At 39.1% G+C, this 16,986-nt stretch overlaps 2 protein-coding genes across 2 annotated transcripts; one reads left to right on the top strand and one right to left on the bottom strand.

The window, feature by feature from the left end:
• Positions 1–1,559: 1,559 nt before the first annotated feature.
• Positions 1,560–11,305, bottom strand: slc47a1 (solute carrier family 47 member 1). The gene is made up of 17 exons (XM_079566979.1): positions 11,055–11,305; positions 10,390–10,491; positions 10,181–10,249; positions 9,967–10,115; positions 9,509–9,551; positions 8,788–8,832; positions 8,602–8,699; positions 7,927–8,024; positions 7,508–7,621; positions 7,354–7,421; positions 7,166–7,274; positions 6,092–6,167; positions 5,947–6,016; positions 5,697–5,829; positions 4,477–4,571; positions 4,292–4,393; positions 1,560–2,290 (listed from the first exon to the last, which is right to left on the bottom strand). Exons 1-17 carry the CDS (start codon positions 11,256–11,258, stop codon positions 1,970–1,972), a joined length of 1,896 nt encoding a protein of 631 aa, XP_079423105.1. The 5' UTR covers positions 11,259–11,305; the 3' UTR covers positions 1,560–1,969.
• Positions 11,195–15,617, top strand: tmigd1 (transmembrane and immunoglobulin domain containing 1). The gene is made up of 6 exons (XM_079566994.1): positions 11,195–11,311; positions 13,219–13,298; positions 13,954–14,238; positions 14,919–15,206; positions 15,366–15,469; positions 15,548–15,617. Exons 2-6 carry the CDS (start codon positions 13,235–13,237, stop codon positions 15,557–15,559), a joined length of 753 nt encoding a protein of 250 aa, XP_079423120.1. The 5' UTR covers positions 11,195–11,311; positions 13,219–13,234; the 3' UTR covers positions 15,560–15,617.
• Positions 15,618–16,986: the final 1,369 nt, after the last annotated feature.

Here is a 16,986-nt window from a genome sequence, read left to right as displayed (position 1 = left end):
ATTTATTGAAACATTCAGGCCAAACATTATGATTCAGTGGATGCCACGGACACAAATAGCATGATTAATGCTAAAAATAGTCCAGTGACGTGTGCTTTCATCATCAAACACAGAAAAACTGCATTTTTTTTTTTTTCATTTATCTTCTCTGCTTTGATCTGTGTTGCCAAATTTGATGATAATGAAAGGTCTACGCTCACAGTGCAAAGGCTGGAAGCATGAGAACATGTCCAACTGAGCAAATCAACCACCACCTGCTCCTCGCTCTGCCCCTCTCCCCCACACCACCCTCCCTCCCTCTCTTTCTCTGTCTATGCTCTCTGTCACTCTCATTCTCTTTCTCATTTGACCTCAACCATTGGTAATGTGCCAATAAATATGAAGCAAATAAGGGATCACATTTTCAATTAAAAATGTATCCCTTTTACTTAGTGGAATGCTTTGTGCATTGATGGTTTTTGCTTCTTTTTGCCTTACTGATCTGTCTATTGTATGGTAGCCTTCTATCAAGGCAAATTTGTTATTGAAAGAGATGTTTATGTTTTCTGGCATGGCACCACCCTCTGACATGACACAAGTGCGAACAGATTGGAGGATTCATTTATTCATATGATTGGCATTCTATGGTCGCCTACGTCACTTAATATGGCATTAAGAGAGAGAGCTTAATTTATCATTATTCAACATTTAAATCAGGCCTGATTCACTTGTGGTTACGTCACTGCTCTGAGTTCATCAGCAGACAGAGTGATCCCGGCTCCTCACAGAGTCTATCTTACCTCCGTAGACTGCAATCAGAAACACGCTGCGAGACATTAGAGGGGATTGTTTAGAGATATTCGTCACCAATGTCACCGCTCAAAAAAACAATTCTTCCGTGGCCTGGCAGTTATTGACCTTTTCTGAGCTAAAAGATACAAATCCAACTTACATTTCCTCTTTCGCCTCTCTGATGCACAAACTGTTCTCAAGGACTTAGAAACTATCGTCGGTCTAGGTCTCATTACTCAACAAGTGTTCACATGGACTCTACCACCCCATAGCACTGCATTCCCATCTCACTGTTACGTTTGGCTGTTTTTCCAGCTAAAAATCATTTTTCTACAGTCTGCCAGCATCCTTCTAGACCTCTGTGTCCCAATGATCAAAGACCTGCTGCCTGCTTGGCTCATTCACACTCGCCCCATGGTCCTGGCGCTGCTCTCTTTGTTTAATTGTCCATCTGTGGACCAATGACTACGTATTGTCATCTGTTTGAGGCTTGCATTTTTTTATATCCCAACTTGTCGATTCCGAAGCTTACAATATTGCTTCTGCAGATAACTTTGCATACACAGGAAATAATTGTAAAACTATGTTTGTCCACCATGCTTTTAAGGCACAATAATAGTAATATTCTGCGCCATGTCCCCGTCCAACCACCACCGATTACTCACTACACACATCCCTGGGCTATCCCTTCTCCCAAGGACACAAGACCTTTAGATCAGTGGATGAACGTTCTTTACCAACCCACACAAAACCCATTCAAAATAAAGGTTCCATTTCTGTATGTTTTTATTTATCACATATTTACACAAACATGAAGTATTTACAGTCGCAAATAGAAAAGTAAACAAATCGAATGTAATGTAAGGGCAGTACGAGCATGAATCAGTTTGGAAACCTATCTGTATGGAGACATCTGCTGCCTGTTGCCCACATGCCCCTGTGGCGAAGGATTTGTAAATGTTTCTTCTATTCCCAGCTGAGCGCCTCTCACTGTGCTGTTACAACATCATCTTTGTAGAAAACGCTTTGATTCTGGCAGTCTCGCTCCTCTCCTTGGGAACCCATTTTGATACCGCTTTGTGTCGGACTTGTTCAGCCGTGCACTCTACAGCTGCCGCAGTAGTGTCGCTTGGTTTACTTAACAGAGCAAGGCTTACAGCGTCGTGTGTGGAAATAAAAATGCCCCAGCAGCAAAGCATTACGAGGGAGTGACAACGGCCATGGGTGCAGGAGTGGTCCAGTTGTCCCAGTTCAGTGTAAAGTTGGCTTTTGAGTGCATAGCAAGGTTTGGGGGTGGGAATGATATATAGACAGCAACGCCTATCAACAGAATGAGTATTAAAATCAGAAACGTCAATCCCCGCCGGAGGATCAGCTGAGAGACTGGGAGTGCAGCTTCAGTTTTAGAGTCACTGTGGATTTTGTTGTCCGTTGAACCATTGGCGTCAGTAACTGGTTTTGGCGCTCGTTCCAGAGTGTTGACGGGACAGTAGTCGTCACTTTTCGTCGCACCCTCACCCTGTGTTTGAAAAAAAGGCAACCAGTAGTAAAGATTAACGATGATCTTTATATTTCAGCCCACTGTCAAATTGTCATGTGCATTTGATAACCTGTTGTGCCTGTTTTGGTGGAATCTAATATGTGATCTTGTTACTGTATGGATTTAACTTTTTATTTTTCCACATGGGATCATGATGGGGAAACAACCTGCTCCCAGTAAGTGGTGATCGGCATTTTGAACCAGATGCAATTCCCGATGCATCCTTTTCTTTTGCAGGCTTGGACAACATGACTTCATATTGGCGCAAAACATGAATTCAGTGTTTTCATTTCAAAAGACTCTTTCTATTGAATCTTTAAAATATACATATTTTGATCATCTTGACTTTTGACTCCTATCTATAGTTGATTTATTTGTTCATCCTAATGGCCATATGTCTTTACTGAAAAATCTGTAGTTTTGGCACCTGCTCATTCGCCTCATCCAGTGCCTGCTCTTTGAGTGTTTAAACTGCTCTATCCAGCTGGCTCCTGCAGGCTCCTGCATTCAGAGCCCACCTGCATCTACATGTGCTGCTAAATATAAACCTTGGTAAACAGAGATATGGGACACTGTGTTGTACGTCATCATCAAAGCACCAATTTAACCAGTGATGAGGTTTATAGATCCCACATTTGGCTAGCAACTAAACTCAAATGAAGAGCTTATGTTCCACTGCCAATGATTGTCCTCAATATGTCAATAATTATACCCACTTACTGTTATAACCGTAAAAATATAATCATAATGTTCAGTAGACTTAAATAGTGCTTTTCCAGATGCTTAAAAGTAGTTTTTCTCATTTTGTGCATTATTCATTCATTGCTATATCGTAAAAAGAAATTGGCGGAAGAATGTATAACTGTCTTGAATATTGTAATATGATATTTTACTCAATAATTTCAACTAAAGATATTTCATTACATTGTATTCAAATTTCACTTGAAAAAGTGAAATCAGGATGAAAACATGGCCAAAATTTGGAACATCATGACCACCTCAATAGTCTTCAATAATTTTGTAATATATTGTGGCTCCTTCAATTTGGATATGTGCGATAGCCTTTAATATTCCTACTGTTTATTTACACCCGAGTACTTTTAATGCTGCTACTAGTTGTATTCAATTCCTGACACCTCCAGAGGACCTTAAGTATTACATTTGTCCCATGTTCCTGCACTAATTGTAAAATGACTGACCTCATGAGGCCAACCGAGGAATTGCATTTAAATGAGACATCACTGGGGACATCACCCTGTAAAGCAGGGGTGTCCAAACTTTTTTCATCGAGAGCCTAAATATTGATATTCATACGCCGTTAAAGGCCACAGATCACTGGTCATTAAAGAAATGTCCCACACCTTAAAGCAGAACTATGCAACTTGTTTAATAAATCCTTTTCATAGACCCTCTGGGGGTAATACAAGTGTTAATGGAATGATTGTGGGGTCTTTCATCTCCCTCTGGTGTCTCTGGCCTGAAAACCACTCTTGCAACTTTCCCTGCTCCGACCCAGAGACCCAATACACACTAATGGAAGCACGAAGAAGAAGCAGGCTAACGGGCAGCGCTAACTGTGGGCTAGCGCCACTTAAGCAATGCTTACAGCCAAGTTTGAGTGACAAAAATGATCTCCATTGTGTCATTGAGTTGTGGCACAATATCCCTCTCTCCCTTTGTCTTTTCTGTCATTGTAGTTTTTACTCACGGACAATTAATGAGGAAAAAAAATTACACCTGCAGTGGCGCCTATGGCCTCCAGGGGCATGAGTTACTTAGTTCTGCTTTAATTTAGACTTGGACAGATTAATGCAGCTCAGACTCACAGAAAAAATACCTTTTGAGGCTGTAATTGTCTAGAAAAATTGCAGTAAAAACTACCATCTAGCGGTGTGTCCCAATTCAACGAGAAGCTGCATTTGACCCCCGGGCTGTACTTTGGGTACCACTGCGTGAAGCGCCCATACGTTATTTTCTTACCGTTGGTTCTTCGCTCAGATCAGGTACTGTTGCCTCTGTCAGCATTGTGCTCATGGGTCGATTACTTGTCACCAGCACTTTCTTTCCCGCTCGGCGACGGGCCTAGAGTTACATGATTTGAGTTCAAGTAAAAGGACTTCTCTCAAGTACTTGAACAAGAAGGATGTCTAAGATTTGGGGTTTACCTTCTGTGTCACCTTCTTCCAGTCAAGTCTGAAGATCAGAACGAGGAAGAATCCCACTTCAAGCAAAACACATCCAAAGAGGCCCAGCCATAGACCTACAACAGACACCCAGTGGTAATGTGGTTGTTATGCTTCTTTTCTTATTTTTTATTGACAGGTTTACGGTTAATGCCACACGATTGGCTGTAGATTTGTGAATGAAGAATAACTTTGCCAATGGTTGAGATTGACCAAAGATTTAAACACAAGTCATTTTATTGCCATTACCCACATTTCAGTATATCAATGTTCTCAAATATCTCAGCATATTATAACCCAGGATTACACCAAAAATGAATACTATCCAACGTTTTCCCTCAGTCTTTTGAGTAATAATGGATAAATGACAAGCTTCAAGGTCAGATTTTAAAATGTGTTCCCCATTTGTTGCAAACATTTGTGACTCACTCAATACTCAGTAGTGGACAGCAAAGTGCTTTTCTCTGGCGGGGGTAAATGGTCGACTGCAGGAAGCTATATTAAGGCAATGTTAGCTTTCAGAATCCAGCAGGTTTGAGAGCTAAATTACTACAAATGGATTTAGGCAGCTTCTGACTTTTACTGAAACATAAAACACCATATTTTCAAATGTATACAGTCCCCACCAAATTCTGCCATCAACTTATTTTAGATGGTGGAACTTGTAACCATAACCATACTTCGTCTCCACCTCTCAAAATAGGAGATAACTAAAATAATGTAATGACTTGTGCTGCACAAAAATATTGCAATTACATTTATGATTTATGTTTGAAAATCAAGACTCGACACACTGTGAAGAAAAGGACATTTGAACTGCTAAACTAATGTAAGAATCAGATACTTATAAACCACAGGATTACCAATATAAAATTTACATATATTATTAATTTAATTTGTTGGTATATTCTATTTCAACTCTGCTGTGTAACAATTTTGATATTTTTTTTTACTTAAAACAATAATTTTGTTGCATGATAGCTACAGCATAAGCTTAGTAGAGAGAAATGTAAGTGGATGATTGGCAGTTTGATCCCCTTGTGTCATTTGGAAAGAAATGTCCTGCCTGCGTGATATTTGGAGAGATTATGTTTGACATAATACTACTTTTACTTGAGTCCAGATTTTGATTGCCCTTTTCCCCACATCAGTATCACATAGCCATAAAACATTTAAAGAAAAACATGAATGTGTTGCATTACCTAAAATCCTTAGCTCGGCATAAAACATGAGTGCAGCTCCCACAGGCAGACCGATGAAGTAGTAACCCACCAAGTTGGACACAGCTGCAATTTTCTGCATCCCAGCTCCAATGAGGATGCCTGAGCAGACACACTGAAAATACAAGGAATTTTAAGAAACAAAAACAGTCAGGGCATCCCATCTTGTGATCAGAGAGATGTTTAGTGCAAATTAAAGACAGAAGCATGCGTTTATAGTGTGGCAACAGACCAGAAGTGCATCGAAGAACTGTACAAAAACGTAGACTGTGAGGCTGTTTGAGACAATGTCCACAATGTTCCTGTAGGCAGTCAAAATGAGAGCATGAAGAGAAAGCTTAAGGGCAGATACAATCCTGTGTTGGTGCAAGTCTCACTCGTCTGAAGTGAATATGAAGCCGGCAGAAGACTTGCATCCTGCCAGAACAACACCCTGCAGAACCGCAAGAGCTCCTGGAAACAATTAGTGTAACATTAGATATTGAAGTCATTGTTGAAGATCTGTTTCAAACAATACAGTTAGTGTTGTTCCTAAAAGTCCTAGATAGACAGAAGACTTTGTGCCTACTATATTTACCCTCAGTACAGAACCCACAGACATGAACTCTCAGCTTTTTTGTGGCAGTCTTGACCATTCAAGCTTGCCTATGCTTGTGGCGACATTTTGATGATCAGGAATGCCAGTAAGGATTGTATGATACAACATGGCCACAATGTCAAGGCACTGACACTAGTTTTAATTAAAAATGAACAATGGCAGAACCGGAGGGATCCTTGCGACAGCTTCAGAGGATTAAGAATTATGGCCACTGGCAGGTAAAGGGAACATCATTTCATACATGGCGGCAGTTAGTGGGTTGGGTATGTGTATTTCACGGGAGGAACGTGAACAATTTGTTGTCAAAGCTGATGTTTTTTTTGTAGCACGGACGTGATCAGGTGTAGTGATTTGAGTGCATTTGATTTTGAAATTGTAAAAGCTCAGTCCCTGGGTCGGAGCAGCTTCCAAACTGCAGCTCTCATGGGGGCCACAGTTAGTGAATGTCAGAAAGAACGCATGCTGTCTATTCCAGCGGGGGAGCTACTGTTGCTCAAGTCAGTGTTCTGATCATAGATGTTTCCGATCGCAGAGGTGTGATACTTTGCTGTGCATCTTTTTGTTGCCAATTGTTTTTTATTGGACTGTACATCATTTCAATTACAGTTATTGTACATAGACCAACAATCAAGAAAAAAAAAAGTGATTTACTTGTTATGTGTGTATTTGCTCAATGCTCAAGAGAACATCATTATCATTATATTATAAACCTAACATTATAATTTTGTCCACATTTTTGCTTGTTTATCAATATATTAAAGACTGAAAATGTATTATTGTATCAGGCACTAATAATAATTTGCGTGAACAGTTGATATATGAGTCTTTTTAAGTGTGAATATTGCGCAAATACCTGACAGCACTAGGGCCACTTTGCAGGTCACGATCGCTCGGGATGTATCTCCGGCCCCAAGAGCGTTTCCAACTCGTACACAGGCAGCTGCGTGAACGCCGAGAGGGAACTGTAGGACCACATGTTTCAGAGTTACTTATTTTAAATGTTCTTACTGTGATGTTACTTGGTCTTTACATCCTTTTTACCATGTATGTTAAGGCCCCAACCTCCAACATGATGTGCTGTGCTGCAAGATCCACCTCACCAAGGATACCTGAGAATAGTTTTTGGAAGCACCGTGTGGTGTTATATGGGCCATAATATTTTACTACTTGTATTGGTATATCATTGCATACATACCAGCCATAAAACCACCAATCTCCCAGATCCACCATTCAAAGCAGATCATGAAAGCACTGGGAATGGCCAGTTTCATGTAAGAGCCCCATTCCTGCAGACACTCAGTGGACCAGCCTGAAAGAATATTTACCAAAGTAGATGAGGGAATGAAATGCAGGTCTGAAGCACAATCTAATCAAAACTGCAATGTTAGTGGTCACTAGTCATTAGTATATTCTAAAACCTGCAATTACATGTTAGCAAATCACAAAACAATCTCATACAGTGGGGCTTCTAAATCTTAAAACATAATTTCCAAATCTAATCCCAATCACACTATTTATTTTTTATTTTTGGGGGGGAGAATGTGCAAACTCATTCAGCCGTAGTAAACCGCAGTAAAGGCCACAGGAGAATCTGACTCATGGGTCTGGCCTCACCTCCCCAGGTCTTCTCATGCAGTTTTCTCCATCGGATGTAGCCAAATAACAGCAGGCAAATGGTGACCTGGGAAAGAGCACTGGCAATGGCAGATCCACTGTAAACACAGAACAATTATTAAAGGATATTTTGAAATTATAGGAAATTACATTGACTTCATTGCAGCTTTATTAGACGGGATAATGAGAAGATGACAAGAGATCAAAGGGGAGATACATTCCAGTCTGGACTCAACTTAGGACTAGTTTCACCTATTACACAATGCTATTGTTACGCTCTAAATTGCTAGAACATCCCGCTCCTCACTGCTGTTCGTATAATGATGACACACGTACAATTTTGTACAAAAGCGTCATTTGCAGACTGAGCTGAATGTTAGTAGACCTGTGCTTTGTATATCAGTGTGACAGATGGTAGAGGGACTCAGAGTAGGCCTCAACATCAGAGAAGGAGGCATTTGTCCAGCTGCATCAGGGTCAAAGACTTCTTTCATGTTTATTATTTTTGTTAGCGAGCAGTGCTGTGCAAATCTTAGCATAATTTCCTCCCCACAATACTACTTCTGTTAAGCTGCGATTTACACAGTTTCCGCTCGTCAGGTTTGCACAATTCAAGTTCTAAAAGTATTTTAATAAGTACATCTTTTTTCACCCATAAACCATTGAAAAACTTACATGACTCCCAAGTCGAGCCTGAAGATTAGGACATAGTTGAAGCCCAAGTTAAAAATGTTCGCTACAGCAGCTGTGTACATCTGAGGCAGAATGATCCCCTGATGGACACAGAGTGAGGTCAGTGTGATCAACAGCTCTGTCTATAAAACCTTTTTTATATTTCCTGTATTGTAGTATCAGCCTTACTTGGTTCTGTAGGTAGGCTCCTTGCAGTTGATGCAGAAACAGGGCCTTGTGGGAAATCACACATTTTAACAGATTAATTCCATGTTCACAGAACCACAGTCTTAACTATGCTACTACGGCTATGTAGTACTATAATTATAAGTGTACTTTTCAGTAGCAAATCAGTACCATTTAAAACTATAGTCATATATATATAATTATAATTGGCCATACCGCCTTTGCTCTGCCCGATCCCGTCAGATCTCAGAAGCTAAGCAGGAAGGGCCTGGTCAGTACTTTGATGGGAGCCCGTTTCGAAAACACCAGGAAGCCTGGGTGAATGTAGTGAGTGAGTGGTGGTGGTCGGAGGGGCCGATGGCGCAGACTTTTAGCCTCACTTCTGTCAGTCTACCTCAGGGCAGCTGTGGCTACAGTTGTAGCTTACCTCCACCAAGTATGGAGTGAATGAATTATGCAATGTGCAATCTTTGAGTGTCCAGAAAAGCACTATATAAAACCAATGCATTATTATTATTATTATTATTATTATTATTTTTAATTAGAAATTGTAAATTGATTAAGTGATATTTTGTGTGTGTAAAAGAACAGGACTGTGCTGCCAGTCTATGGTGCAATGCTACTTTCAATGCGTCAGTGCCACCTACTGTTGAGAATATAAACAACTTACACTCTACCACGCGTTGTATTTAACAGCAAATGTAGTGATGTTGGTAATACTTACTGGAACAGCTGGTAAAAAGGCCATGGCATAGAGCTGCGCTATTCTGTTAAGAAAGGAGGAGATCAGGTTATAAAATGATGATCCTTTTTTTTTACATTATTTCATGTTTTATTTCTCATACATCACTACTGAATCATAATTCAGACTTTTACACACATTTATTCAGTACTCAATGAGGACTGAGTTCTACTCATAGTACTCAAGTAGCATTTACTGTATTTACTCTTACTTGAGTAATTATTCTGGTCACAAATGTCTTCTTTTTTGTGCATGTTAAGGCTAGATGCATGTAAAAACACCAATTGCGGCCTCCCAGCAAAATTATTTCAAAGTAAAGTTACCCCTACTTGAATAAATATTTTAGCCACTCTACCCAAAATGTTGTGTTTAAAGTAAAGTCCACCATGTGATAAACTGTCTCTGATGTTGATGATGAGATTTTTCAAGTCATATTTTACCTGGCCACCTCCTCCTCTTGGCCCATGGCAATGAGTAAATGATAGGAGTTGATGAGAATGCTCCAACAGGGCAGACAGAACAGCAGCAAAATCACTGAGCTCCTCTGGAGGATGACTCCAACTCGCTTCATGTTTTTGCTCCCAAAGGTCTGCACAAATCAAACTGTGGTAAGACCTGTGCCTGGTGAGGTACTGTGTGTCCTTATTTACTTACCTGAGATATGAGGGTGTCGCAGGCTATAGCGAGACCGTAGCCTGTAGCTACGGTGGTGACATTGACTGTCTGAAATGAAAAATACTAAGATGAAACAATATCAATACTAAAACTGATGAAAAAATCTGCTTTTGGAGCATTTATTTGCATGTGGCCCCCTGACCCAATTATAAGTATTTATTTTGAATACATTTTAAAGGAATATCTACCGCTGAGAAGAGTGCGTATCCTGCCAGAGCTGCATTGCTAATGTGACCACAGAATATGGTGTTAACAAATGGCAGAAGAAAGTAAAGGATTCGAGACAGCAGCTGTAAGACACAAAGCAAAGCACTTAGGACAAGCACTGCCCTGCACTAAGAAAACATTACTTTAGGTTATACAATTAGGGTGAATTGAATCTCTAGAGTATTGCAATTATATCTCTCAATTAAGTCTTTATGAATGAAGTTCAAATTAGGAAACTCTAATGATTCCCATACTCTAATATACATTTTACTGTAATACTTTTGACAGTCTTTACAGAATTCCTGCTTGTTTCATCAACAGGCGACAGATGGTGAGAGCTGGTTGTCTTGGGATGGGAGCATCAGCAGTTTGAATCCCGCAGGCACACACTGTTATTGGTTTGCAATTGGATTATGAACATTTATCACTCATTAAATCAACATTCTTCATCTCTCTATACCTATGTAAAAAAAAGCATTGATTTTAACTTAGACTGATACATTTTCCTGCTTTTACAACATTGTGGACACCATATTGCCAGCTAAAGAATTCAGTTAATGTTTCTAAGATGTTAGATATTGAATATAGTGCAGGACTGGGTGTACTTCCTTAACCAGCAGTAACATTTCAACTTTCCCCTACTCACCAGTGGACCCGTGAGGCGCAGGACATGGTACAGCTCGTCTCTGTAGGCCAGTGGGATCCAACGCCGGACCCTTGCACAACAAAACAGTTTATTGCTGACTGCATTATGTTCCTCCTCTGCTTCTTCTTCTCCTCTGTCGACCCCGGCAACAGGTCTCGCACCCTGCAAGGGCCCTGCAAAATCCCGTGAGCCCCGCTTCTCCATTCAAAATCCCCAGAGGACTCGGAGCGAGAAGGAAACGCAAGCCAAAGGACAAAGTAAGAAGGGAGGGGGGAGCGGGAGAGAGAATGAATGGTGAGCCGGATAAACAAACTTGTTTTATGGACAAGAGGTCAAGCTGATAGTATATATTTAAATGATAAAATAAAAAAACACTGGTGATCTAAAGCTGGGTAGACTTGAAAGTACATATGGATACAATAGAGACTGCAGTGAAGGCGTGTTTTGATTGATCTTATTAGGTTAATCTGATGAGGAATGCCTCTTTGCAAATCGTACACAAATTCCATCACACCACAATATCAACATTTTGCTTTAATAATGTTTTAATCCGTTCTTCTTTTTCATGTGATTAATTTTGCTGTGCACTTTCTGTAGCTGTGTTGTTGTTGTTTTCTGTTACTTTGTTTGTTTGTCTGTTTGTCTGTTTGTTGTTGTTTTTGGGGGATTCAAAGTGATGTAAAAAGAGGACGACCACTGAAACTCATCTAAACTAGTAAAGTAATTAGTACCAAAAGGAAAAATATTAATTTAATTTAGAAAATGTTTGAAATTAGTTGAGCCTTCTTTAGAGTACAGACAGATTTCATAACTGAATCAGTTGTAAAATGTACAACAAAGAAGATGATACTACTGTTGCACTGTGCAATAAATGCATAATAAATGCATACCATGTTTCCACAGTGACTGGTTTTAAGTAAATTCACTTGATCACTTGGACATTGGTGTGATCTTATCTGCAGCCTCTTGTACTTCGCTCCCTGACTTTATCCCTTTGGTTGCCCTCTTTATGAAGACCTTACGCAAAACAAACATGTGTTCATTTTTACTGTTTCAGCTTCATAACACTTAAGCGTTTATTCACCTTGGCTTTAAAGCCATCACTATGTTAATAAGTCACTCGGCTGCTGTGATTCAGTCACTGCATTTATCACGAAATCATTCAAGATGGCTGATATACTTTATGTATCAGAGTTACTAGTACATGCAGTCTTAAAGCTATTTTGATTTGTTTGTTTAAATGGATAAAGTCATGTGATCTTGACTAGGCACAATGCAGGCTAAAGGTTACTCTGTTATCAGTTGTGAATACATTAAGAGCAGTTTAATCTTATCCAATTCTAATGTCACTCTCCTATGAATCTTTAGACAATCAAAGCTACATTAACGCTGTTGAACTCACTTGAACCCCTTCATATCCATAAGCAAAACAAAAGATGTTAATGTGTTGATGTGGTGCAAGTAATTTGTGTATCACAATAAACCGAACGTAATACATTAGGTAAACTAATCATAACTTATTTTGGTCTCAAAATCACTCAAACCTCTTAACAACTTGAGCTATGTCCCTCTCTAGTGGTCGACATTACAACTACACAAGGGCCTTGATTCTCAGAAAAAAGGTTGTGGGTTCACTCCCTAGTTTACACTTTATCTGAGGAGAACATGCTTTCTCTGGATCTGGACTGGTCTCTGGTCTCTCCATGGTTGGTTAGTACTTTAAATAATCTTTTTTTTAGAAACGTCGTGCCCAAAGGCATTGACGGCTGGGTTCATGAATATTAAAACATAACATCAAAGATCAGCCTCTTATCAGTGTCCCATAATTTGTTTTGTGTTTTTTTTTTTAACAGATACAACTTACAAAGTCAAAGCTTAAACTTTGTTTGCAAAATTAGTTGCCAAACAACGGAGGAACACGCCCTTTCAGAAATGAGACAGAAAGACAGTGACGAAACGCTATAAAATCACCTTTTCTTTGACGTGGACCATAAAACAAGGGCTGGAGCTTTGTCTTCCTTAGTCCTACCATCTTCGTAAGATCTGAGGGACAGCTGAGCGTCAAAAGTACGAGCGTTTTGTTGTGTGTCTTTGTTTGCTTTTACATTGGCTTAAGTTATGTTAAAATCATGTGTACTTATCATTATATTCTTTGTTTTTCCAGCGTTACTTGATACAAAATGAAGTTGATGTGGATCATTGCGCTTCTGAATTGTCTTCTCTTTTGTGCAACACAGACAGCAGGTAAATACAAATGTATTTAATATTGTTATTTCACTAAATGAAAAGGGCAGTAATAATTCACTGCTAAATAGAGCCGCTTAATTGATTGCAATTAAATCAAAATTCCAATTTGAGTGCCGTGGCGTTATTTTGTATAGGCTCTAAGCACAATATCCTTAGTAAAACAGCACATTTATAAAACCTGCTAACTCTGTAACTTACACCTCCACAAACAAATTCTGAAATGAATGTGACTGTTTCATTAGTTTCGCAATCCATCTGTCTTTCTTCTCTCAAACATTGTTGCTCTAAGCCAGAGAGAGAGATGTTAAACCATAAGTGGCAAATCTAATCTCAATTGTATTTGCTTGGCAGAAAAATAGCGATTTAGCGATGAGGTATTTTTAGACTTAGACGTGAACAAAGAAAATTACTTTAAAAACTTTTAAAATGTGCTCTACAATAGCCTGGGCATTGGGTACAAGAGTTCCCCTTTGACAATTTGCTGAAAGTTTCTCCCCGCTCTTTATTTTCATGTCCTGCTGTCCTGTTAAAAAGAAGTCTACTGGCCAGTCAATCAAATTTAATTTCTAAAGCACGTCACAACAGCTACAATTGAACTAAAAAAAAAAAAAAGTGCAAATAATAAAAATAAATGATTTTTTTTTGCAAATAGGTGTCTCCATTGAGTCCTCTCCACTTGCCGGTTTGGATGGATTCATTCAAACGGAGCTTGAGAAAATGGTCTCTCTGACCTGCACACACGATGCGGCCTCTGAAGCTGACAGTGAACTGGTTTGGCTGAGAAACGATGCTGTGGTTTCTCTGAAAGAAGGAAATAAAAAGGGCCCAAGCAGAGTGTGCATTTCCCCGGTGATCCTCGCTGACAAAGACGCCACTTTCACCTGTCGCCTGAAGAGCAACGCCTCGGACAGCGTCTCCGTCGTGCTCAATGTCACATGTGAGTAACAAATTTAACGGCTGTTGGTTTTCTGTCACTATTATGCTGCTAGAAATTGTCTTTGTAAGATACATTTACTGATACACTCATTAATTTAAATGAATGTCCTTTTTTGAGGCCTGTTTGATAATTTTAGGATTCTTTTACCATTATATTCATTCTTTCTTGAGCTGTACCATTAATGTTGTTTGTAAAAACTTTAATTTTTAGCCAAATAAATATTAGCTCTGTCACTATCAATAGTAGAACATTTATGGCAGAGTAGAAATGTTTATTTTAAATGATTTTACACATGTAGAAAGGAGTCACCATAGTTAAAAAGTATTTGGTAAGAATAGTTCCCACGGAGTAGTTCTTTGAGTGTAAAATACAGATTTGTGTTTAAGTAATGACAACATACAAAAGCCAATTCTTAAAATATCATAAATAAAAATATTAAAACGGGTAAAACAAATGCAAATAAGGTACCAGAAATTGATGATAAAGTTTTTGCATGTGTCAACAAAAGCTTTTGCCATTGACGAGGAGTAATTAAAAGCGTTGATACTTCTAACTGTAATCACAAGTGTGTGGCAAAACTATACTTTTAGAAATATAATTACTTCAAAAAGTGATTCAAGCACTAAATCCAATTGAGTACGAGCCACCTCTGCAGATGAGCATTTGTTGTTGTTTTCTAGACCCCCCTTCTTTGACGGACGCAGAGGTAATCACTGTGGAAGAAGAGGCGACAATGGTCTTATGGTGTGACATAGACGCCCATCCTCCCGTGTCGTCAGTGAGTTGGACCCTCAACGGGACCGAGATGGACCTGAAAGCCGGTGAATTTATTTTGACCAACGATGGCCTCACCAGCAGACTGTCCACGAATAAAGTCCAGAGGAGCCTGCATGAAGGCACTTACAGATGTACAGTAGTTTCGCCTATGTATGGGACCCAAACCAACGTGTTCACAGTCGATGTCACAGGTTAGCTCTTGTGTTTAACTAAATCTTAGAAAATCGACTTGATTTGATTTTAACCATGTTTTAATGTTAATGTTTAGGTCCCTCATAAAATAGTACACACCTCATAAACTGATGAATATTTCAAGATGGTATTAGATGGATATTCTGTTTTCCTTTTAGACAAGACTATGAAGTTCCCGCTGTGGCCAATGGTTGCTGGGATTGTGGTGGTGTGTCTCACTACAATTCTTGCTGTTGCATCACGATGGAGGAAAATCGTAAAGGTACAAACACACATAGCAAACAGATTAAAATCTATTCTTTTCTATTTTTCTAACTATTGTGTTCTTCTGTTCTGTCAGTGCTGCAAGTAACTTATGCCAAATCTGACTGGATGCTCCTAAAATGATGGAAGCTTTCAAAGTTTCTATTTGTTTCTGAAATTCAGTATGTTATATTTACCCTTAAACTTTGTGTCTATACTATGGCAAACATTTGTGACATTTATTTGTACTAGAGCATCTTTAGGCAACCAATATAGTTACTTTTTCATAATTATCTTTGCCTGACTTGACAGACGTTTTTTTATGTATTTTATGACAATTAAAAGAACAAATGAAAACAATAACATTATGTCTTTTCTACACTGTGTACTTTTTAAAATCTTATCAATACAGGTTTTGAGTGTCATAAAGGTTTTGGCTCTGTGTCAAATTGTAATTACATTTCCCACAACTGCATTGGACATTTGACTCAACAAAACAATAAAAGCTTGTTAAAATTGTGTTATACATTTACTTTTCCTGAAGAAATTACTCTTGTTAAAGCCGTGCCAAAGGTCAAGGACTCATCGAAATGTTCTCACCTAAGCCCTATGTCTCTGCCCAAACCCACTGTAAAACACTGACGTCTCCTGGTCACTTTAATAGCCTGGTATACCAGCCTTCATGTCTATCTGTTAATATAATAGATCCATTATCTATAGAGTCTGTATAACTCATTAATAATTACAGTGGGAGGAATGTATGTGAACGCTTTGGAATTTCTCACATTTCTGCCTAAATTGGTCATAAAATGTGGTCTGATCTTCATCAAAATCATATGAATTAATAAATAGTGTCTGCTTAAACTAATACCACCCAAACAATTACATGTTATCATATTTTTAATGGTCGTAACATGTAAACATTCACAGGACAGGGTTGGAAAAAGTAAGTGAACCCTAGAATCTCGCTGAACTGCCAGTTTTTGTCAAGGGTTCAAGATTCATCCTGATCGTGGATCACTTACGTATTCCACGCTGTTGTGAATGTCTCAGGTTTTTCTGCAAAATATCATGATAAACTTGTGAATTCATTTTTCCATTGATGATAGCAAGTTGTCCATAGCCTGGCATAAAGCCAGACTGATTTTATTTATGTATTTATAAATACATAAAGACACACAAAGACGGTCTGGAATTGTGGTAATAGGACGCAATTTCCAAATCGACACTCAAGGTGGGGCTAAGGATCGCAGTTTGAACGAGAGAGAACGCTTTGCCATTACGTCCTCCACCATGATTGTTTGTAGTCCACACGTGCAGTCGAGTAAGTCTGCACGTAAGTGGAGTGCAGCTTCTTGCTGTGACTTTAAGGACAAGTCCAGCTTATTTATAACAGAAGAAAGGGCACTGAAAAAAGATCGTTGTGTTGCGGCCGCCATCTTTAGTGTTTTGGTTACGGCCTGGAGGAACACGGGTGGGAAATCCTAGTGCGGAAGATGATGCACTGTTAACTCCTGCCTCCCGTGTATGATTGGC

The sequence above is a fragment of the Gobius niger genome (assembly GCF_951799975.1).
Source record: "Gobius niger genome assembly, chromosome: 11".
In the NCBI taxonomy this organism is placed as follows: Eukaryota; Metazoa; Chordata; class Actinopteri; order Gobiiformes; family Gobiidae; genus Gobius; species Gobius niger.
The sequence above is the reverse complement of the archived record's forward strand: the minus strand, read 5'-3'. Positions and strand labels throughout refer to the sequence as shown.